The sequence below is a fragment of the Lissotriton vulgaris genome, chromosome 10, assembly GCF_964263255.1.
Source record: "Lissotriton vulgaris chromosome 10, aLisVul1.2, whole genome shotgun sequence".
Classification (NCBI taxonomy): Eukaryota; Metazoa; Chordata; class Amphibia; order Caudata; family Salamandridae; genus Lissotriton; species Lissotriton vulgaris.
In genome coordinates, this window is record NC_141698.1 from 447,716,133 (window position 1) to 447,741,063 (window position 24,931).

The 24,931-nt window shown below is 43.7% G+C and overlaps 1 protein-coding gene across 1 annotated transcript in view; it reads left to right on the plus strand.

The window, feature by feature from the left end:
• Window positions 1–24,931, plus strand: part of TELO2 (telomere maintenance 2) — a 603,857-nt gene that overhangs the window by 218,879 nt on the left and 360,047 nt on the right. Inside the window, exon 10 of the mRNA XM_086941299.1 lies at window positions 8,888–8,976. Within this exon, the coding sequence (XP_086797425.1) occupies window positions 8,888–8,976 (89 nt within the window). The remainder of the gene's footprint in view (window positions 1–8,887; window positions 8,977–24,931) is intronic.

The window sequence follows — 24,931 nt, forward strand, 5'->3', positions numbered from 1 at the left end:
GCTTTGGAAAATGGCAGCCAAAGAATTAGACAACAAACAAGAATGAACTGGAGTGGTTCAGTTTAGACCACTTGGACCCTTGTTCATCCCCTGCATTAACACAAATTCTGGGCCCCCGGTGTACAGCATCGCCTCTCTCTGTTCAAAACTTCTTTTAACATGAAAGTTTTACTTAATGTATTTTCTATGGACGATTATTCAGGTCATGACAGCATTGTGTTTTCATTTCTTTTCTGTTAGCTCCTTTTTAACCCTCAACATTTTATCCAATTAAGTAACCTTGTTTCTTTTTTTTTTTTACATGTTTGTATCATTGAACTTTCTCCATTCTTTTATGATTTTTAACGAGATCAAATAAAAGTATTTTTGACTGACTGACTGACTGGCCTCCCAATTCTACAAATACTTGCAGTTGAGGCACGCCCTCCAAGCCCACATTCCTTCCCCCACCTCCTTCCCTGAATTTAGTCCCCTGGAAGCCCAAGTGATGATGGGAAACCTGGGCAGAAGGGGGGTGTCAAGGATCTACTGCTCCTTGGTGAACAACGGTGCGCGTCCTTAGACTCGCTCTGCGCCCGGTGGGAGGGGTGGCTGGGTTCCCTGGAAGACGCGGATTGGAGGGACGCCCTTATGGCACCCAAGACCCCCACGACCTCCTCCAAGTTGCGTCTAGTCCAACTCTACTACTACCACACGGCATACCTCACCCCGGCACGCATGTTCAGAGCCCGCCTACAGCCCTCTCCAGCATGCCCGCGCTCGCTGCAGCCATGCCCCAGACGATTTTTACCACATGTTGTGGTAATGCCCTGCTCTAGCGCCGTTCTGGGCGGGGGTAGAGCGGGAACTTACACAAGACTTGGGGTGGGAGGTCCCCCACGATCCACTACACCTTATCCTGAGAGTGTTCGATGGCCTTGATGGATCCCGGGCCAACAAGCGATTTCTGGGCACGGCTGTAGCAAAGCGTGATATCACTGCGCTCTGGTCCCAGGCTAAGCCGCCCACCGTGAGGGGCTGGAGGCGGGGGTGGACTGGTGTGGCACCCAAGAAGAGCCCCTCTTCGAGGCCCGGGGTTGCCCAGAACTCTTTGGCAAAATATGGGGCAAATGGTTTAATTTATCTCCAGTGTGAAGGCTCCAAATGATTGGGTATGTGGGGAGCAACGGGCGAGGGCAGAGTTTCGCCCTCAAGTATCAAATGAGTCTAAATCATATTCCCCTTAATAATATGTATCTGTGTGACGTGTCTGATTGCTACCAATGTTTTCTGATCTGCAAAAATTTAATAAACTTGATTATCAAAAACAAAACTCTAGTTTAATTTGGGCATGCAACAAGGAATTCAGGACCGTAAATAATAACGTGAAGATGCGGCATTGTGCTACAACAAACCAATTGGAAAATCTGACAGTGTGGGCATTATTACCATACACCAGTGCAAGCATAAGCTTTGTTCTAATTGGAACTAGAAGTGGAATAAATATGTGGCTCAATATTTCTTTAAAGAGCCTATAAAATGCAGAGTTTAAAAATTTAGTTTTTAATTTCAGTGAGCGAGTTGCTGTAAGTGATTTCCTTTCCCAGCTAACTAGATAGTTAAGGCTACGACCTAGCATGTTCTAACTTGCATTTGTGAAACCCTATTTTGATATATACATGTATCTTGTGGTGTAATATATATTTGTCCCTTACCTAAATGTATCTGCTTATAACAGAAAGCATAGTTCATTGTACAATGACACATGTACAACAACAACTTCATCTCTATACCATGAGAAGTTATAGTTTGTCATGTCCGAGTATACTGTTTTGTTACAATGTTCTATTGTGAGTATAGTTGTCATGTTAGGAACAGCCATCTCTGAACTAATCCTTTTAAGATAATTTGGTTTTCAGCTAATCTTGTGTGTGTGGGTAGTAAATTTCATCCGTAATTTGGCTGCTTGAACAGATAAGGATGTTCCACCCATGGTTTCTTTCTTGTATTTTGGAAATGTTGAGCCAGAGAACTATTCTTGAGGGTAGGTTCCTTTGTTAGATGTATGTGTTGACTTGTTACCTGATGAAGAGTGATCCTTTTCCTTGTATTGCTTTGGGTGTGATACGAACAAGCTTGAAGGTGGATCCTCATGCAACTGGTAACCAGAATGAACCCCTCAGGGCAGGGGAGATGTGGGCTTGTGGGTTTGCATGTGTAATGAATGTGACTTCTCACCAATAAGCCACACCCAAACCCTGCACTCCCACTTTGGAGGCAAATATACCACTGCACCTTTAAATAATACACTTTGAGCAACACTCCCAAAAGATGAGGCAAAGACCCAGCACCCCCCCCTTAAGGCGAGGTAAGAAAACAAATCCAGGTGCATACTAAAATAACACACAAGTTTATTTATGCAATATTTTAGAAAGGCAGGCCGAATATATCAGTAATTGCAGACTCCCAAACATCAAGTGAACAATTAAATGAACAATTGAAATAGAATGCAGTATATACAAGTAGCAAACAGTAGAAAATATATATATATATGTATATGTATTTGGTTAGGAACACCTCACCGATTGAATTTGCATCATCCTTGCCAACTCAAGCTGGGGGAAGTCCGTCAACAGCCCAGGAAGGAGTTCAATCAGGACTCAAGTTCCTGGCCTTCGAATGTTCCCAGCTTAAATACCATTACTAAACATGAGGCGAATCTTCAAGAAAACCTTGCCCCCTTCTCATTAGAAAAGACCTAGCTGGCTGTACCAGTCTGCATCAAGGCCAAGACGGAGGCTGGCCAAGCTCACGTATTTTGACTTCGAGGCAGAGTTGCACATACCACAGATAATATCCAGTTCACTCAGGTCAGTGAGAAGCGAAAAGCAAGTGAAGAGCAGAAACATGCCCCCTCCCACTTTGCAGCTAAGTGCGAGCACAGAAAACGGCTTCAGTTCATAAAATGGAGTCAGTAAAAAGGATGACATAACGCCACGTCAAAGCCAAGAGTAAGCATAATTATCAAAACCCAAACAACTTGCAAGCACTGTTGTGCACGCAGAAAAACCGCAGCAAGGCAAAGTCAGAAAACAAGATGACTTGAGGCCATGTCAAAGCAAATAGTAAGCACTCATAATTCTCATAACCCATACAACTTGCAGGCATTACTGTGCATGCAGGAAAACTGCAGCAAGGCAACGTCAGAAAACAAGACGACATGAGGCCATGTAAAAGCCAATAGTAAGCATAATTCTCATAACTGTACAACGCAATACACATTTCTGCACAACTACTTATAGCATCACATACTTTATCTTTCAATGTACAACACCAAGCACATGTGTGCACCATCGCTCACAACACTGCACTTCGACATTCCACACCTCTCTCTCCCTCTCACGCTTTCAAATGCACATCCCACACGCTCTGCTCTTGGCAAGGCTGTCCACTCCGTGACAGCTCCCACTAAAAGACAGCAAGATTACAAGAGAGAAGAGAAGCAGGCGTATGCAGGATCGTCTCGTATATCCCGGCTAGGGTAAAGTAACACACTAAAGTCAATTAAAATGAAGATAGTTGAAGGTCATCATAGGGTGCCAAACCACAGGAGTTCCTCTTTTACTACAGCATGTAGGTGGAGTTTAGCGTCGGCTTTCAGAATTCTCTGTAATCTTCTCCTATTTGATAAAGGTTAGCCATGGTACAGACCATTGGCGTAATCCAGTTTTGAAATGGACAAGAGGGATAGTAGCTTGAAATATATGAGGGAATCCTGGGTACTTAAGATCCGTCGCAGTGTTTTCATTGAGAGTCATCTGCATATTTATAGCAGGTGCAGTCTAAACCATTGATCAGACCTGGTAATGTTTTCATATAGAATTTGAAAAGCATGGGTGAGATAATAAAGCCTTGAGAGACTCCTGCTTTAATTCTGTATGGTTTAAAAAAAGAGACTCCGGTGTTTATATGTTTATTCTATTGTATAGGTACAATGTGATCCAAGCGGGAGTGTGCACACGACTTCAGTTTGCTCAAGTCTTTGTGTTAGTGTGCCATGATCCACGGTGTCCTGCTCCCTGAAAGGTCAAAGAGAAGAAGGGCAACAACACCATTCTGGTCATCCCATACAGAGATTAGGGCAGATTCCGTGCCTCTTCCTGGACGGATCCAGATCTAGTTTGGAAGTTGGAAAGTATGGAATTGTCTTCCATGAACTGTGACATATGGGCAAAAGCAGCGATTTCTATAAATTTGCCCATAAATGGTCCATTTTCCATGAGTTTGTAGTTGTCGGGACTGGATTGTCCAGTTTTTTTTTTTAAATAAAGGGTCCAGGAAAGGTTTTTTTTAAAATAATGGGCGCATGTATGCCTTTTTTCAAAGTCTTGTAGCTAAGGAGTTTTCGATGAGTGTACTGACTGAGGTGGGTGCTGAAGTTGATAGAACGTTTTTGAAGATTTGAGGTGGACAAGAGTCAGAGGGTCCAGTTGCTGGCGTGCTCACTTTGACAAGATCCAGAAATTCAGTTAGTGATAATTTTTTCAAGCAGTGTAGAGTCTGTGCATGCCTTTCCCTGCAGGGTATTGTAGGAAATAGGATTGGGTTATTGTTGCTCTGTTGTTTAAATAAGAATTCATCATGATTGCTTTAGTTGTTTGAATTTTCAGTTGTTACAAAATCCTTACTAAATGGGGTAGGTAGCTTCTGTGCATTTTGGCGTATGGAATTATGTGTGAATTGTATATAGCTCTTTATTAGCCCACTTTTCATCAGGGAACCGGTTGGGCTAGTATAGTTATTTTGCCTTTTTCGATTGTTGACTTGAATATTCTTTTATGTCAGTGTAGGCATATGTTGTCTTGAGGGCTGTTTGTTTTTAGAAAGTTAAACTGAAGTTTACCTATTGTTTTTTTATCTTTTTAATTCTACATTCATCCAAGAGTTGTGTTTACATTTAATATGCATAGATATTTTCAGAGCACGTTTGGAGTCAAAGGTTTTATGGAGCCATCCATAGGAATTCATGGTGACCGGATCTGTGTTGTAGGTCAGCCGGTATTCCAAATCCTCCATATTCAACATATAGTTGAGGGCTAAATGGATCTTTGGAACGTGATTAGGTCTGGGTTGAGGAAGATGATATCTGATATGTGTCAAGCAATGTATGTGGGATTTGAAATGAATTGTTGTAGATTGTGTGTACCGAGGCCAGTGAGGATGGGTCTGGGGTGTTGCATATTAGGTTTGTCAAACAACATGTTGAGGTCACCAAGGATGTTTATGTTTGAATATATTGTAAAAATGTTAGAGATTGTATCTAGCAATATGTCTGGCAATTACTAGATGGTGGTGTGTAGAGTAGGAGAAAGTAACATGAAAAGGTTGGGGTATGGTTGCATCTGACAAGAAGTGGCTCACATCTGTGTAAAGAAACATCTTCAGCTTTGGTGAGATTTGTTATTTCTTAAAATATGACAGCTAAGGCGCCTTCTTTTTTACATGTGTGATTCAGTTATGAAAAGTAACTTAGGTTCTGTATCTATCAATAGGTTATAAATGCCGTACTTGTTTTTTTTTTAATGGAAGAAGCATTTATCATTAGATGGTCTGAAAGACTCTATGTTGGAGGTGTTGTGAGTCTGTGCGGCAGGAGGGTGAGTATTGTCTTTTGAAGTTGTGGTTGGTTTGCTCTTGGTGGTGGTGGTGTTAATTATTGGGAGACTGAGAAAGTGTTGTATTTGTTCATCTTTATTTTCCTTCAGAAGGTTTAGAACGCATGTTTTTGAGTATGTTTGTATGGGTGGGGGTTAGTGTGCCTGAAATGTAGGGGTTGGGCTGTGGATATGATGTGAAAGGTAGGCTTGTTTTGCGATGCAGAAGGAGACACAAGGTTATGAAGAATGTTGTGGAGTTCCTTTCTTTTGCGTATGTTGTAGGTAGAAGGTGTATGGGTGAGAAGTGGTGTTGGGATATAAGGGTCATGTGTAATGGCACTGAATCGAGCAATGGATGAAAGACATGTGAGTGAGTGTTGTCATGTGTTTATGGATTGGTGTATTTGTTGCATGGAGACAGTGAGTTAGAGATGTTATAAACTGTGTTTTGTTAGAGAATGGTGGATGAGTGTAGGTTAGTTGGGTTGTTGGGAAATATTTGAATGTGACATTTTGTTCAGATATATTTTGTATGTGGGTGCGTTTTGTTTTGTGGGGTAGTATCTGATGTGTTGGTAGTGACTTGAGGTGTAGGATTTGAGTGTGAGGGACTGGTGAGTTGCGTATGTTGAAGGGGAATGTAGTAGCGAAGTCCGTAGCCAAGATGTAGTTTTTTGTAGATTTATGGAGTTCAATTACAGGTAGTTGAGTTGTAGAGATGCAGTCCCACCAGGAGCAGTGTGAGCTGCTCAATCCATACTCCAACTGTCACCCTCAAGCATCCAGACACCCAAACATTCCATTCAAGACACCAACATTCCATGCGTGACATTCACTCTGGCTGAGCAGCTAGGAAGGAAGTAACAGAAAGTAACCAGATAATTATAATACAGGTTACAACATACCTTTCATTCTTCCATAAAACAAAATAGAAACCGCAAAGAAGAAAAAGGTTTAAACAGGGAGAACTCCAAGAAATAGAAAATGGAAAAGTAGAGAAAACTCAAGAAGAAAGTGAACCCAAACGTGAAGGGATCATAGCAAAGATACCAAAAAATCATGCGAGAGCAGGAAGAAAATGCACCAGAGATATGCAAGAGTAAGTACAAGAGAATATGAAATGAAAGTTAAAACCGAAAGTACAAGAGAATATGAAAAGAAAAATTCATCGAAAATATACAGGAGATGAACAAGAAGTAAAAGTAAGAAATATAAACAATGTAGAGGAGATGCAAAGATAAATATACATAAAATATATATTACTCACCCATCATCCTCCTATAATTTTTTTAAGAAAACATTAATGACGTTCCCCAAAATACAGGTGAATAAATGGACCAGAAACATGGAACATCTACCCCAAACATAGTCAAGGGGAAAGAAAAAATGTTTTTTGACTGCTAACCATACAGCCAGTAAGGCCTAGGGACAGACAGCCACGAGTGTGGCTAACTAGTGCGCACAACTGTGATAAACAAGGGACCCGTTAGAACCCCTAATAAGAAGTTAGTAACAAGAACAGAAGAGCAGAACACATGGGACTCTGACCCATTAGAACCTCTATGTGAAGATTAGAAGCGTGAACAGAACAGTAGAACACATGGGACTCGAACCCATTAGGACCCCTATGTGGAGGTTAGAAACGCACAGAACAATGTAACATATGGGATTCGTACCCATTGGAACCCCTATGTGGAGGTTAGAAACATGCACAGAACAGTAGAACACATGATATATTGTATTTTATCAGAGAGTGTCTGTGTACAATGGGAGGGGGAAAATATTTGTTTTGAGCGATGGTTGTAGACTGGATAGCCGGATGAATGTGCATTATTGGTGGAGCAGAGTGTTAAAAGAGTTGTCATTGGTGGTGTGTGAGAAGAAGAGGATGGTTGCATGGAAATGCCATTTGATAGATGTTTGACGAAGGAGTTCAGAGAGGTGGCTAGGGTAAAGGTACGAGAAGGCAGAAGGGAAGTGAAAGGTTTTTGTTTAGAAAGGATGGGAGTTTGTTAGAATAAGTGTGTAAGTGTTTTTTTATTGGCACGCAGGCGCAATGTGTATTTGGTTGTGATGTACTGCACAGTTCTGTTTTTTGTAGGATTGTATGGGTATTGGGGCACAAGGGTATGTGGGAGTTTGTTAAATACCTGGTTAGAGCTTGGTGAGAGAATGAATTGTGGATTAAATGTGTTTGCTAGTAGTGCGTTGCATGTATTTGTTGTGACCTAGTGTGCATGGCTGTGTTGGTGGCTCTGTCTTGGAGAGTGGTTTAAGAATTTGTAACAGGGAGCATCTCTGGATCTTGGCCCGAACAGCTCCAAACAGGCAAATCCCTTGTCTTCTCTGTCCTTAGCCTGGACGCCCGGAAATGTAAAAGCTGCGGGGGAGGTCACCTGACCTTTTCTAAGCCTCTTGGGCTTAGCTGCAGGCTCATCCAGAGGTAGCCCAGCAACAGGTCAATGCATGCACCTGGAGGAGAGATGTGGTCCGTTTTCAAATCCATAAACTGTGTCTGGGAGAGCAGGTAGGAAGAAGGAAAATTGAGAGGAGAGGAGAAAACTGGGTTTTATAGCAGTAAACTTTGGTTAATTGTGGCAGAGATTGCACAAAAATCACAAACTCTTACAATTAACACAAGCACAATTTGTTACCAAAAGAGGAGATGATATGTACCTTTAAAATGAGGGTTGTTTTCAGACTCAAGAGTACACAACTGTTTGGCTAATGAGTGCAACTGAAGTAGTCAGCAGGTGTGATAGTGGAAAAAGCAACAAGGTAGACCGAGCTGGAGGGAGCAAACAAGGAGCAACTGAGGTTGTAAAGTGGGAAAAGCACAGCAATGAAGAGGAGCAGAGCCAGTAAATCGAATATATATTGGGAGAATGGTAAAGAAAAAACAGAGTGCAAAGAGGAAGATAAAGTGAGGGAAACGGGATAAAAAGGTTGAAATTAAGGGGCTTTTACAGACTTTAGCAAGTACAAAAAATGCTTTTCTATGTTTAACAAGAGATTGCAGAGCTAACCGGATTGAGCCCCAGTGGACTAGAGAGATTTACCAGAAATCACAAAGTATCAGTTATATCCTCTTGCTTTGCAGTTAATGTTTGGCGTTTATACATAGTGGAGTTGGATAAATTCATTTCTTAAGAAGGTGCTCAGGTGCCATTTTGTTGATTGATCTTATACAGTCTCAATTTAGTGCTTTCATAATTGGTGAACTTTTATCATGCTCTTTTCCGCCTTTGTAGTATGAAGATGATGAGCAGAGTCAAGAGCTGCGGTCCCTTCTGAAGCCTTCAGCATCAGAACCAGCACCTTCCAGCCCACCCAATGACAGGTAGGAACTATACCCACATTCAGAGCTTTGAGAGCAAGCTTACCTAGCACACTTTTGTGTTATTTACTACTTTAATCCGGTTGTTTTTCACTTTATCTGCCTTAGACGAATTAAAGAACGATAATATTGAATCTATAGTATAACATTAGGTACTGAAAGTAAGTTTAGCCAACACACTCTTGTGCTAAGTTGGTTAACATCTTATCTGTCTCAGAAAGATAAAAGAGAAACTAATTGTGAATCTATAGTGTAACATCAACTATCAATGTGTATCTTCTCTCCCCAGCAGGTTCCATCCTCCATCGTTCAGTCTTTTGCTTCCCACTCTTATTCCTTCATTGACTTTTACCTGTCCTCCATATCATTTTCTTTCACTCATATGTTCCTTCCTTCACTTTTGTCTCCTCCTTTCTTCTTCTATGTACTCTCTCCTCAACATTCCTAATTTTAAGATAATCCATTGCTTACCATCCTCTGTCTTTGTTTGCTGTCCCTCCCACTTTCCAATACCTTCCTATACTCTTCCTGTGGTCTTAATTCCACCATCTTCCTGTCTCCTACCAGAAACTCAGGCCTGCAGATGTAGATGAATTGTAACAGTATCTGTGATCGACAACTAGTCATTAGACATTCTATTCTACAGACAGAACCATGAAGGAAGTCGAGCTGTAAGAGATGCAGATAACAAGCTGTAAATTATGAGTGTTGATGTTCTTCTTACTCTGTACCAATTGGGGAAGGAGGCAGACTAATGCAAGCTAAGAGTATATAAGGAAATAGGTTCATTCTGCATTATATATAGTCATTAAGTTAGTAACCTGTATTAGGGTGTTGCCTGTAAATGAGTTCCGATGAATAGTTGTAGTTGCTTGGAAAGAAGCACATGAACAGAATTAACCTATAAAGCAGGTGAAGCAAATCTGGGAAACTCGTTGATAAAACCAAATAAAAAGAAAGTGGGTGACCATACCAGTAAGAAAAACCCATAAACTGATGAAAGTTTGCTAAGGAGAATAGCAGAGAATAAAGGCCTTTATCTGAAACGTCAATGAGTGTTTTGAAATGAACTGGTTATCACTTTACAAATACTGAAGGTCTCTCACTCTTACATATCCTTTCCTTTGTGACTAATGAGTGTGTTGACGAACAAATGTACTAGGGTAAACAATGCCTTCCTTCTGCCCATGGGTAAGTAGTTACTTTAAAGAGCCACCAATCCCCACTTGGTTTTTGCAAACTCAACCATGGTATCGGCACAAACTCTGTAGCCTGTTCCTTCTGCCACAGGAAACCCGTGAAAGGAGGTTGAAACCCAACGCTAAAAAGTGGTAGATATTTTTAAAATGCAGCGCGAGTTATTGAATTTTGAATAATGGTTTGTATCATCCTCTTTAGTTGATGGACACAAAAGAGCAATGGGCTATCTACAACAGTGACTTGCCTCTACTTGAATGAGTTGGATGTTCTCAAGAGTTCTGAAATGTGTTTTTGTTACCAAGAGTTTTAGGGAAGCTAGAAAGTGCTGAATACATGTTATGTCTGTGGTTTTGAAGTGCCTGAGACACCTAACACTACTAGAAGAAAATGACCCAAGGTGTTCCTAGGTATTTCTAACATGTTGCCGCTTCCCCTTCCCTTTTTTGCTTTTAGACCTCCTCCTTTTCTTTTGCCTTATATCTAATACTGCTCTTTACCCTCCTTCTATTCTTTTATTCTTTTACCACCATTTGTCAACTTTGTTGTCCCCCATCTTACTTTCTGTCTGTTGTTTGTTGTCTCATTCCTCTGCCTTTTCCCTCCTCCATTCTCTTCCCAGTCTTCACCTTGCCTATGTTTTCTTCTCCCCTTTCACTCACATTACTTTCAGTCCTGGTCTTCTGACTTCCTTCCTTTATTCTTGCTATCCCTCCATGAGATTTTCCTCGGTTCTCATCTTAGTCTTTCTCTATGACTCCCTTAATCTCTAAAACCCTTCTTCCTTGCTTCTATAGGCTATTGCGATTCTATTTCTTACTCCCTCCCTAGCCCTTTCTTTATTTCCTCCTAACCTCCCTGACGTTGACTTGCCTCCTCCCATCTCATCACCATAGAATCTTCAATGATATTCATTGACACTTCTAATGTATCTTAGAACACATTTTCAGTATACATAAACAATTTATATTTCACAGAAGAATTGAGCATTTTTTTTTTAAATCATATTTTATTGAAAACAGAAAAAACAGAGTCATCATCTAATCAATATCTCTTACAATATAGAGTCAAGTATAATGGGCAAAACATAAGGACATTAAATCAAGGCACATTACGATGTCGGGGTCCAGTCTTATCTATGGACATGTCGGCAGTGGGGAGGTACAGATCTCGCCTCTATACACATTCCAATGTCCCCATTTCTTGTCCCATTTTTTGTTGCACCCTCTGACCTTATATACAGATTTTTCAGCTATAATACATCTGTCCATTTCAGCCACTCACCCCACCAGGAGAGGCCGCTGTGGGGCGCCCCATTGCATTGCCACTGCACGCTTTACCAACAGAAATCCCAGGGCCACCCATTGGAGTTCCACCCCTGTGAGGTCTGTGGCGCCCCAGATATTGAGGAGTCCCTCTTTAGGAGAAAGAGGGACAGGTTTACCCAGTGCCTCTGTCATTTTGCAGGACGCCCCCACCCATAGTTGTTGAATGATAGGGGAGCATTTTTAAATGCAGATAACATTACACCCTGTTTAAGGCAAAATGTTCGGAAGGTTGTTTTTCTTTTAACAATATGTCCAAATAAACCTTAAAACGTAATTTAAATCTCTCTCTCTCTCTCTCTCTCTCTCTCTCTCTCTCTCTCTCTCTCTCTCTCTCTCTCTCTCTCTCTCTCTCTCTCTCTCTCTCTCTCTCTCTCTCTCTCTCTCTCTCTCTCTCTCTCTCTCTCTCTCTCTCTCTTTCTCTCTTTCTCTCTTTCTCTCTTTTTTTGTTTTTTTTGCCCTGGTTCAGTACAAAGCTCTGTCATACCATTCTCCCTACTCACAGACTTGCCGTATGGACACTGTACAGTAATTCTACGAATTGTTTTGAGCTTCCACCTAGGCCTACCATACCTAACACCTTCCACAAAACTCACAAGATAGAGAATCAAAAGCTTGTTCAATGTCCAGCAGCCCAAGCTTGCTCATACTGGTCATCCTAAAAAGTGGTTGAATGTTATATCAGCGACAGTCGCCATAGGTTACACAGAGTATTCCTGTACAGGATGAACCCACACTGGTCTTCGCTATCAGCCGAGGTAGATGAACCAACAGTCTAGTGGCTAATATCTTACTGAGGATTTTTACATCTACATTGAGCATTGATAGTGGACGGTAGGAGGACACCACCGATCCATCTCTATCAGGCTTAGGTAACATTACAATTAGCACTTCCCTCATTGATGCTGGAAGCAACCCCCTTTCTTATGCCTCCTGAGCCGACCTCCAACAGACCCTCAGCTATTTCCTCCATTCTGGCGTGATAGAACTCAGCCGTTAGGCTGTTTCCATCTGGGACATTGGCCATCTTTAATGCACTTATTGCTGCTATTATCTCATCCTTAGTAATGGGGGCACCCAGCCTGTCCCTATCTCCACCGTATAAAGTTAGCATCTGGATCATAGCCAATTATGATATCGCTGCTCAAGGGCACTCGACACATGGTGCCCTGTATACCATTTGAAGGTGTTCAGTAAACACCTCAGCATGTTCCTGTTTTGAGGATACCATTCGTCTCTGCCGGTTCCTGAGCCCCACTATTGGTGTACTTTTATTTTGCCTCAGGTGAGCATAGCAAGCATCCGGCTGGCCTAGTCACCCTCTCTATCTAGTCTCCTCCTGAAAATCGAACGTGCACATTTATCTAGCCTGTCCCAGGTGTCAAGCAGTTCTTTTTTACAGTCCTGCCATGCAGCTAAGCTGAGAGGTCTCAACCAATTCCTTTACCAGGGCACCTTAGTCATTTTGCAAGGCCATCTAGAGTTTTGATCAGTTGCTGTTTGACCCCATTTGTTTTTTTCATGCTTTCACCTCTCTGTAGGACCTTCATTGCATCCCAGTCCATGGCTCTAGTGGACGCACTGCCCTAGTTCCTAGTTCTCAGTAAAATAATGATCCTGCACCTCTGCCACTTCACCTGCAAACACTTTGTCTGTCAACGCCTCCTCACTCATTCTCCACAGTGGCACCGCAGACACCTGTACATGCATTAGGAAAGTGACCAATAGTGTAGGCATATCTGATATATAGAGTGCCAGGTATGTAACATTTTCCACCCACTGTAGGACCACATCCGATATTAGACAATACAATAATCAATACAGCTATATGTCCCTGGAATAGGATCATAGCAGGAGTATATTTTACTCTAGGTGGCGTATTCTCCAAGCATCTTGAAGCAACGATTCTTTCATCAATTCCCAACGTGCACCTGTCATCACTGGTTTAGTGTCTTTCTTTAGGGGGCAGCAATCAATCATACAATTAAGGTCTCCATCCATAACTAGGGCCATACGTGCATGTTCTAGGGCTGCATGCAGCACAGTGCCCAAAAATGCGGGATCATCCATGTTCGGAGCATACACATTCACCAGACACACTTCTCTAGCATCTATCGTCCCGGTAAGTATCACATTACAGCCTTTAGGGTCTGTTTTCACCTCCTGAGCTACAAAGGGAACTCTGGGAGACACCCAAATTGTGGGCCCGCTAGCATAGCTGGAATATGTAGTAGCAAATACCTGTCCCTGCCTTCTGCACCGTAGGTAGGACAAGCAGGTTCACCACGTGTAGGTTTCCTGTAGAAAGGCCACTGATACTCCATGGCGACACAGATAAGAGTGCACTCTTTACCGTAGTGACCCAGTCCTCTAACGTTCCAGGTCATGAATTTCCAATCACAAAACATTGGTATTGATGATGTCCGGCAGGAAAGTCCCAAAGTGCAGTCTACCGATACTCAAACTACCTTCTCCCAGCCTTGCCTTCTAGGTCATGTAAATCGTTACACTCATGTCGCATGAACCTGACTCTCCCCAAAGAACTTAATGTTGGGCAACCCCCTCCCCTCTCAGGCAGTGAATCCAAACTTGAAGACCTTCCCCCAACTTGGCCAATGCACAGGACCCACCGCCCCATCCCCCACAAAGAAGCTACAGCCTTCTCAACAGTAAGTGCATCTTGCATGGAACCCATCTTCTCACCAGGCCAGTGAGGCCGATACACTCAGCCTGGCCAGCAGGACCACAGCCCATAGTAAACTCCCACCTACATCATGTTCATAGCACCTGTCGAAACATAACTTCTCAGGAGAAAAAAATGTCACCCATTCCCCGCATGCAGTGACACTCATCACGTCCCTGAGCATCCTAGCACAACAGCAGTGGGCTTAATTTACTATATGGAATAATAGAGTTCCATAAAACGAATATTCAATCCACAACAGTTAACAGTGCCAAGGCCCTGTGTTCACCGCACCATCACTCCAGATCGCGGTCAGAGGCATCACTCCTGTACTTCCTGGCATTTCAAGGCGTGTGAGGGACTCACACACTTTTAGTCAGCCAGCGTGCCATCTGGGTAGACGAGAATTCTAAAAGTGCGGCCGGCACCCAAGTCAGGCAGGTTGTCCCCGGAGTGCCAACGCTCCTGGGGGTGTCTGTCTCAGTGTCCCAGTTCTCTTCGAAGCCAAATTGTGAGTATGCTGCCGAGATCTGCTGCCCAAGGTATCCAACCAGTCGTTAGCCTCCGCAGTGCTCGTGAAGAAATATACCTTCCCATTGTGTTGGACTCTGAGTTTCGCTAGGAACATGAGACTGACTATACTGCATGCCATTGTCTCTCAGTCTTTTTTTCGTTGCGCGGACCTCCGCTTCGCCAGGACCTCCGCCGCATGTGAGACCCGTAGTAGCCCGGTCTCTGTGTCAGCCAATCATGTAGAGGGGGTGGCCACCGCCAGGCCTCGATTATGGTCCAGTTACCATCCGCATTGGAGAGCAACGGTGACATCCAGCTAAATTTACACCTAAACATCAAAGCTGTGAAATATGCTGCCCAGTTCCTAGACTTTGGTGATACTGATCCTGATATGACCAGACCACCAGTGACAGATCCCTCTCTTGCTGAGCATAAACATGAAAGTAATCCTACACCTTGTTTCCCCATAAACGAGGCACTAGCACCATAAATGATAACTTACCTAAAACACAACCTATCTACCAGGTTCTCTGTCAAAAGTGTCATAAGTGCACCAGGTGGCCCCCCTGTTGAGAGATCTATTTAACACCTTTGATCAGCCCGGAGCCATCCCTCCGGAACTGCTGGAGGCCGCAATCTCGGTGATACCCAAGCCTGGTAAAGACCCGTCCAGATGCGGTTCTTACCGACCAATATCCCTACTGAATATTGACCTCAAACTCTATACTGGCATCATAGCTAGCCGACTGGGCCCATATATGCAACTGGTGGACCCAGACCAGGCCCGATTCATTCCCCAAAGACAGACCAGCGATAACACTAAACGCGTCCTTCATCTGATCGAAGCCGGCTCCCGGACGAAGCCGAGCTGCATGCTCCTCACGGTCGACGCTGAGAAAGCGTTCGACCGAGTGCATTGGCCCTATCTCGACCTAGCGTTACAGCGTTTGGGATTCGGGACTACTCTCAGAAACCGTATCTTCAACTGCTACAGGCGGCCTAACGCAATGGTCCGAGTGGATGGCCACACATCGTCACAATTCCCGATTGGCAGGGGGACCAGGCAGGGCTGCCCACTCTCTCCCCTCTTGTTTGCGCTCTACATGGAGCCATTGGCGCAGCGGGTTCGGCAAAACCAGCTTATTAGAGGCATCCCCTTTGGTGGAGATACACACAAAATCAGCCTGTACGCAGATGATATTCTGCTGTCACTCATGGACCCAATGCAATCCCGGAGGGCGCTCTTTATTGAGCTGCATAAGTTTGCCCTAGCCTCGGGTTTTAAAATTAATCTGGATAAATCGGAGGCATTGAATGTGTCCCTACCCCAGGAGGTGCTAGCAGAAGCTAAAGCCGAATTTGACTTACAATGGTCTACGTCTACCGTTCCCTACCTGGGAGTCTTGCTAGCGCCCACGATACAGGCCACAGCGGAGGCCAACTATGCCAGGCTTGGCGCGCGCCTAACCGAGACTCTCCGGAAGTGGAAACATCTCACGCTGTCCTGGCTAGGCCGCATTGCTGCTATTAAAATGACGTTGCTCCCACAGGCCCTCTACATCTTCCAGACACTGCCGCTGCGTCCTCCGGCAGGTTGGCTCCAGAGAACGCAGGCTGATCTGTCGCATTTTGTTTGGAACGGTCGCCGCCCCAGATTTAAGCACTTAATTGCCACGCTCCCTCCGGCACATGGAGGAGTGGGATTACCTGATCTAGCCCTGTACTTTCAAGCGGCACAGTTACGCACGCTTGTATAGTGGTACCAGCTGGAATCCAGCAAGCATTGGCTTTTTCAGGACCAAGCGGTGGCAGGCCGGACACTCCAGGGGGTACCCTTCCTGCCCCGGCGCAATAGGCCGCCCAACCTGTATGCGTCGTATGTCACCAGCACGGTTATGGCGGTGTGGGATAAAGTGGCGGTCCGGAGAGATCTCACCTCCTTTCCCTCCCCGCTAACACCGATATTTGACAACCCTGAGTTCAACCCGGGCCTAGATGCGCAGGCATTCGCGACATGGAGGACTACGCCCTGCCGGGAGATTGGCCACATGTTTGATCTTCAGGGCATCCTTCCGTTCCAGAAGGTAAAGGAGGCCTATGGTATACCGGAGGCAGACCGCATGCCCTACCTGCAAGTCCGACACTGGGTCTTACAGCCGTCGATCAAACCAGGAGCGCAGCTCTTTCTTACTCCCTATGAAAAATGGCTGCTCACGCGCATGTCGGAAAAGAAACTACTCTCGGATATATACCAGCACCTGCTTCTCACTAACAAATACACCTACAGCGCGGGCCAGGCTAGATGGGAAAAGGACCTGGGAAGGCAGCTCACGCGCAAGGAGTGGGAGGGGATCTACCACAGAGCTAGGCATTCGGCCTACCACACAGGCCTCACTGAGACACTCACAAAAGTAGCCTCTTACTGGTATCACACCCCCGAACGCATACACCGCTGGGACCCCCACGTAAGTGACCGTTGTTGGAGGGGTTGTGGACAGCTAGGCACACTGGAACACCTGCTGTGGAGCTGCGAACATCTGCAGAAGTACTGGACTCCTATCCTAGACCTGATAGACCTCCACTTCGACACCCAACTCCCCCGATTTCCTGCCTATGTGCTGCTGGGACTACCCAACGCGTTGATGTACCCACTGAAGTCCATGAGAGGGAGACTAATAGCGCTTGCGTTAGGGGCTGCGGTGCAAAACATTGTGGCTCGCTGGAGAGATCCTCAGCCACCGGTGCAGGTGTGTTGGCTGCATAGGCTATGGACCATTCTGGGAATGGAGAAGCTTTCCCTCACCTCGGCGGGCAGAGGGGATGAATTTGCTGACCTCTGGCGGCCTTTCCTGACGCTTCTTACAGGGGAATACTGGGAATTGAGCTGTCCCAGATACCTGCGACTGCTACGTCTCGCAGATACACCTCTCACTGAGCCTAAGACAAAACCCCGCAAACAGACATCCCATAAGTAGGGCTTCATACGTGAGGCCCTGGCCACTGCTATTGGGTCCCATCGTGTTTCCTTTCTTCTACCTCAGCGGACAAGGGGGAGGGAGGGGGGAAGGGGTGGGGGAAGGACGGTGGGGGTCTTTTTTTTTTCTCTTTTCAAATAATGACTGCATTGTTGTTGCACCCGACTGATTCTCAGTCTTTCAACCGCGGCCGGCCCAGTTGGGTTGTAGGCGACTTCCGTGTTTAATCTGCATCATGACACACCAGCATTGGTATTGGCGCAGCAATTGTTTTGTCTTTGTTCGGTCCTTGCTCCCAAAAAGCACTGGTCGGTGTATTGGCTTCAATAAAAAAGATTTAATACTAAAAGTGTCATAAGTGGTTGACATTTCTATGTTTCATGTGATGTTGGCAAGAGGGGCTACACAAGCAGATGTTCCGCTAGAGGTTACATCGGCAAATGTGTCAGTAATTGTGGAGATCCTAAACCAATACTTTCAGCAAGTCATCTCCTTCCTTCCACACTTGTTAAGATTTGTAGAGTTAACAACTAACAAATTCCTCACTCCAGCAGCAACAAATGTAGCCATCCCATTGTTGTTAAACTGCAAATCTGATCCATATCCATACTTTGTAACAGTAGTTGTAGTGAGAAAGTATCATGCTTATGGACTGGAAACATCCATGCCACCAGACAGGGAGAGCAGCTGTTTACATGTCCTTAGAATGATAGTGTGGGACAGTAAAGATGGCTCTCAGATCTCTGTTATGGGTGTCCATGCAATGATTTTGTGAGGACATCCCTAAAGAGAAGAGGCAAGAATTTCATAAGATCTTGAAAGAGAACATGCTAGTTTCCAAACAGTTCATTAGCAATCTCTCAACTATGCTAATGTGATGATAACTACCTACTGCCATGGTCTAGCGCTGTGGAGATTCGCATGACTTTATTTAAAAAACCCTCAGATAGACTGCACAGTAGAAGATCATCAATTTTCTTTTCACAGGTCCTGTACACTTCATTCCCCACACAGATGAGGAAATTAAGAAAATGCTGGTTTAAATCCTCATGGCTATTGCCTACAAAGATGTTCTTCAGATCCCAACCAAAATTACAGGATAAGTACTACCAGCAGATATATCTGCAGCAGTTTCGAACCATTCACTTTACAGTAACAGCAGTATCAATCATACTAGCTTAAGACTCCTAAAGGCAGAGGAAACCAACAGTTATCAGCTCCCACTAGGAGGCGCTGTCACAAAAAGACAATGACTTCCTATCTCCCCCTCCACAATGTCATTGCAGTGTGGAGAAGTTTTGCAGATCAACTCTAAGAATAGTTAAACATAATGAAAGGAACATGGGTGCGGACTATTGTGCAACATGTTTAAGCTCTGGGTTTCAAAATCCTTCCACCAGTGATTCCACTTCACAAAAGGAACCAATTTACATCTACATTTTCTGCACAGAGACAATCAGTCTTAGACACAAGGGTACTATAGACCTTGTTCCTGCTTTCCATAGAATGATACAAATGTAATGTATATTTTGCATTTGAATGGAAAGAAATATATTTAGACAATACTGAACTTAAAATGTCTCAGGAAGAAGCTTGTCATGTTGGCTTTACAAAATGTGTACTTTCATAAACTATTTTTGGGTGGTAAAGAAGTCACACTTTAAATACAAAGTTTATCTCTTGTCCCTGAAATTGGCTTCTCATGTGCCCTTCACATATTTGGCAGTGGCACTAGCACACTAAAGGGGTCAAAAGATCTTCTGCTAGCTGTATTTGAATGACTGGTGAATAAAGATCAACATTCCACAGAATTGTAATTGAATTTTCAGACTACACCATCTCTTCTCAGTTGCTGAGAGTTCCAAGTCAGTTTCCTGAAGTCAAATCTAGGGCACTACAAGTTTAGAACTACCTCAGAGAAACTCTGGATACATGTCAAGTGCAAGTATTCAGTTCAGAGGAGAGAGTATTATCAATGTATTAGAAATATGATCAGTGTCAAACAAATAGTCATCCAAATTCAAACCACAATGCTTCCATGGCTTTGCGGAATTTCATCACCCGGAATGGCTTGTCGAATAAGAGACATCTGCAGCAATTTATTCTGGACCAGTGGAGCCATGAGGAAGGCAGATGGGAAGGCAAACATCTGCTGACTCAAACAGCAAAGCAGTAGTTCCCATGGTGGTACTTTCAGAGCCATTTCATTGGTACCTGATAATGGCCAGCAGTCATGCAACCTTTTGCCACATGATTGGGAGCCCATCTTGAGGCTCCAACAGTTCAAGGTTTCTAGTTCAGGAACGTTGATGTAACTCTTCAACCTGCTGACACCCAGAAAAGCACATCAAGCCCTTAAGTCTTTTCTACTACCCATATGGATGAAAAAGGCTGAATAAATGAATTAATAAAGTGAACTTAATAGAGAGCAGTATTGACCTAGCAAAGGTATCCCTGCGCTTATATGATTGCAGTTGGTGCTAATTGATTACCAGGTGATGGGAAATGTGAATAGCCATTTCTTAATGCTTTCCTGAATGTGAAATAAGAGTTGATTGTCTGGATGGGTGCAGAGTGCAAGTCCTTATGTATAGGCAGCCAGTGTGGACACTACAGATGATCTGATGTAGGTTCAGAGTGCGGTGACCTAAAATCAGGCAATTAATTTGTCAGATAGTGTGAGAGACCGAGATAAATAGCATTGCATTAGTCAATCCTAGAAGAGATAAGCTCCAGGACTACTGGCTGTAAGTCACCAGAGGAGAAGAAAGCATCTTCCTTGAAATGATTTTAAAGAAAGAGACATGAGGACCTTAATTTTATCTGTTGGCCAAATATGTTTCCCAGATTGTATGCATGCGAGACGGGAGTAGGTGTGTCATCCATTGAAGATGGCCACCAGACTTGAGTATTAAGGGCCGAATACCCCAGGCAGTGATTTTCTGTTTTATTAGCATTTAGCTTCAGTTGATTGCTGTCCATCCAAGCATATCTGCCTGATAGACAGATCTTAAGGCAGTCATAGAAAGACTGAGTGTCGGGCATTACCGAAAGGAGAAATAAGCTGGGAATCATCAGCATAGCAATGGAACAGTGTAAAGGTACAGGGTGAAAGAAAGATTTATGGGGTGAAGGATTACTGGTCGACTGTGTTCTTTTCTAAAAGGATGTAGGGCCTCATTACAATTTTGGGTGGACTGCCACTAACAGGCCAATGCTGGCGGTCCGCCCGACATCCAGACTATCGATCCGACCACCGGATTACTATACTGGTGGTCTGAGCGCAGAGGTCAGGTGAAAGACAGCCGCCCTTCACAGTTGGGGCGGCGGCCGGAATCCTATCCCTACAGTGGAGGCGGTGCCTGCGCAGGCACTGCTGTAGGGATTATGATGTCTCTTTCCGACTGCCTTTTTATTGAGGTCCCACTGCCATGAAAAGAAAGAGGGAAACGGACTTTGGGGACCCAAGCAGGACCCACCTTCCCTGTGGACCACTGCTAAGTGGTTTGGTGGGCACATGTAGTGGTGCCCCCCCTCACACATCCATGTACTGTGTGCCAGGCATCACGTGGTTGGTACACGGTGCATGGATGTACCGCTGCGGATTGTGCTGCAGACCTTTTCCAGGCCGCACTAGTAAAAAGTATTTTCCGACTGCTGTGCTGGCGTTTCATCCAAATTGGGTGGGTGGGGACGCCAACTCATTATTGGATGGTCTCCAGCCTGATACGATGGTGGTGGGTGGTTTGAGCGACAGCTATCTTAATAAGGCCCTAAGTATGTAAGGAAATATGTTTCAGGGGATGTAGGTAGTAGATTGATTTAGCTATAGATTGTTCAATGAGCATGATTACCCCAGACCCGCCTCTCAAGGAGACCCCAAATATCTTGTGCAACAAGCACTAATCATTCATTTCCAGGGCTAGCATTGAAGTAAGCTTGTGCCTCATTTAGAAATTCGTTCTTTTCAAGAATGAAGAATGCTCACCATTGACTGTTAATTCAGTAATTTTGTTGATGTATGGAAGTTAAACAATCGACAATTACTTAAAACCAGTTTCTCAACATTAGTTTTTTTTAAATACTTGAGTTTCAATCGCTTGTGTCCATGCAGACAGAATTGAGTCAGCACTGATAAAGGAATTATAAAACTTCAATACAGCTAAATATCATTGAAGGTTAGAACCTCCACTGAGGACACAGATCAAGAGGAGAACATGATTTAATGGTAGTCATTTTAGCTAATAATGAGCCAGTAGTCAGAAAAGGTAGTGACATAGTTGTTTCAGTATTAGAAGATAAAGCATTGGTATCCTTAAGTAGGTCCTCGGTAATTGCTGATGGAAATAAGGTGTATATAGGTTCGATTTTGAAGAAAAAATAGTCTCCTAGTTCTTCACATACAGTTTCAGAAGCAGAAATTCCAGTTTGCGCAACTTGGTTGGAACACTTCTTCAACTATTTTAAAGGTTTCTTAGGGTAAATTTGGCAGAGATAAAATATGATTATGATTAGTATGCAATTTTAGCCCTTCTAATTGAAGCATTATAAACTAAACTGCAGATAGTGCAAAATGCCGCGGCAAAGGCTGTATGCAATAAGAAGAGATATGATTCGGCCAAAAGTTGCATGCGAGAACTACATTGGCTCCCAATGCGACAAAGAGCCAACTTCAAATTACTGTGTATCACACACAAGGTACTTTACAATACAGGCCCTACCATTCTACACAATAAAGTCAAATTCCATAGACCATCGAGGAACCTTCGATCCAGAACTTCAGGAAGAGCAAACACTACCCACGTGAAGACTGTCAGGATGGGAGAGCGGGCTTTCTCTCATCTAGCTGCAACCAAGTGGAATGATCTACCTCCCAATCTCAGACTGACAGAATGTCTCTTATCATTTAGGAAACAATTAAAGACACTACTCTTCCCTAAACCAGAATAATCAGTAATCAATGCGGTCACCGTACCCCTCAGCACCAAACCTCAGCGCCGTGATATCCTACCTAGGATGATTGTTAGCGCTTTATAAATAAATTAAATACAAATACAAATTATACTCCCTCCTAGTTGTCATATATGACAACCTATTGTCTGGGGTCAGATGTTTCTCCCAATGGCATTTTCATCACTTGCAGGTGTGCTAAAGTTGGCTAAGTTCAGGTACATACCATGGGACCAGATTTTTAGATTTGTTTTTTTCTAGTGCTGAGCTACACAGTCAAAAACATGAAATTCATGAGAGACCTAGTGATATAGCAATAAGTGATCCAGGTAAGGGGAAGCTGATAGAAGTTTTATCGCTTCTGAAAGGATGGGTATAGTTAAATTGCACAATTTTTTCGGTGGGGTAGACCTGCTTCTCTGTCACTCTGTGTGGTCAAACCGGGAGTGACAAATGCCTTAATAGACTTAAGAACTTTTGGGCAAAAGCAAGATCAATCATGTAACCTGCGCTATAAATAGGTTTGATTATGACTTGAATTAGACCAATAAAATCAAGAGTCAGTTAAATTATTAGTATCATAGTTGTCCGAATGTTGGCCTTAATGTTGAAGCCACCAAATAGGATAAACCTACATGCTTTCAGTAAGTCGGAATGAATAGCGATCTTGAGATCATCACCGAAATTAGTAGAGGGACCAGGAGTTCGATAGTCAAGGCAGAAAGTGATAGAGCTTTCTGAGGAAATCGCTAATTTAAATAGAAAATATCTACTTTGTTCAATACATTTAGGTCAAACATGTTTAAAATGGGTGTTACCGATAAATGCTGGTCCCTCTCATGATAACCAGTGCTGTCTGTGCTGTATAGTATATAATTTTGAGAGATGGCTGTGGCTTTATTGGGGGTGGAGTGATCAGGGAGACAGGACTCCTGTCTATATATATAAAAACGAAAGTATGTCTGTCTGATTGTCCTTTATGCATTACTACACCATTCATCCGATCGCCATGAAACTTTGGGAAGGTTTCTGTTAAAAAATTTTTTTTTTAAATCGCCCCCCCAGGGCCCTCATAATCTTTCGAATACTGAAATAGACAGCAAATTTGCGAGCATCGTCAACAGTTATGACCCCCAAACGGAAATCGATTGGTCAATCTACATCAGAAGCACAAAAGAAAAAGACATTACGAGCTTCAGAAATAGACAAGCAACGGGAAGCAAGATTAGAAGCTGTTCGAATACAAACTGCTCAAGCCCGTAAATTCTCAAACGAACGATCAACAAGAATCAAGATTGGAGGCCGATCGATTACGCACTGCTCAAGCTTGCTCGAATGAAACAGGAGAGCAACCAGAATCAAGATTAGAAAATGATCAATTACGCACTGCTCAAGCCCGCTCGAATGAAACAGGAGAGCAACCAGAATCAAGATTGGAAGCCAATCGAGGACGCAATGCTCAAGCCGCACTTAGAAATGTTTAAAAATATAAAATGAATAAGTTTCAATAACAATGACAGAATGTAAATTTAATGTTATCATAACGAGTTTCCTTGAATTTCCTTTCATCTGAGATCGCAGCAACGCGCGATGGGTAAGCTAGTTATAAATAAAAAAATCAAGATTATTACAAGAGAGAAGATCATAAATATCTAAGACATGTTTAGGAAGGGAGCGGACATTAAGGTACAAAGAGGCACTAGACATCTAAACCCGGTGCTTCCTCACCAGCCAACAATTAACTGGGTCCATGCAGCACCATCTATAACATCCCTGAAGCCCCTTGGGGAAAGTTTGGCTTTGTGGGTCTTATAGTGCCTCTGTGGTTGAAATGAACAGCAGAGTAAACTTTCCACTCTCAGGCAGCTTTGTGGCAGATCCCTGACGCAAGCCCAACATTGTGGTGGCCTGTATGAATATGCCCTACGCCTACAAGCACTGAAGTAAAGAAGGGGGCTTTCGGGTAAACGCCCCAACCCTCCAACCCCTGAATATTCACTGGGGAACCTGAGACCCCTCCAATCTGACTAGAATACTGAAGAGGTGGCGACTAGGTTCTTGAACTTGGTGACCATGAGAGTAGCCCTTGAGGCCAGTGGGGCATGGACAGTGTAACGCCACTCTACAAGCAACAGCTGATAACAGGCCCAATGGCCAAGAGGAGGACTCCACCCGCAGAGCTACATGATGTAGCAGACCAACTAGATTTCTTTGACCTGCCCTGGTGAGTCACTAATTTAGGTAAGCAGTGCTGTGATCCAGGGGTAAGGGCAACAGAGAGCAGGGGACATGTGGCCTTTTGCCCCCCCTGACAT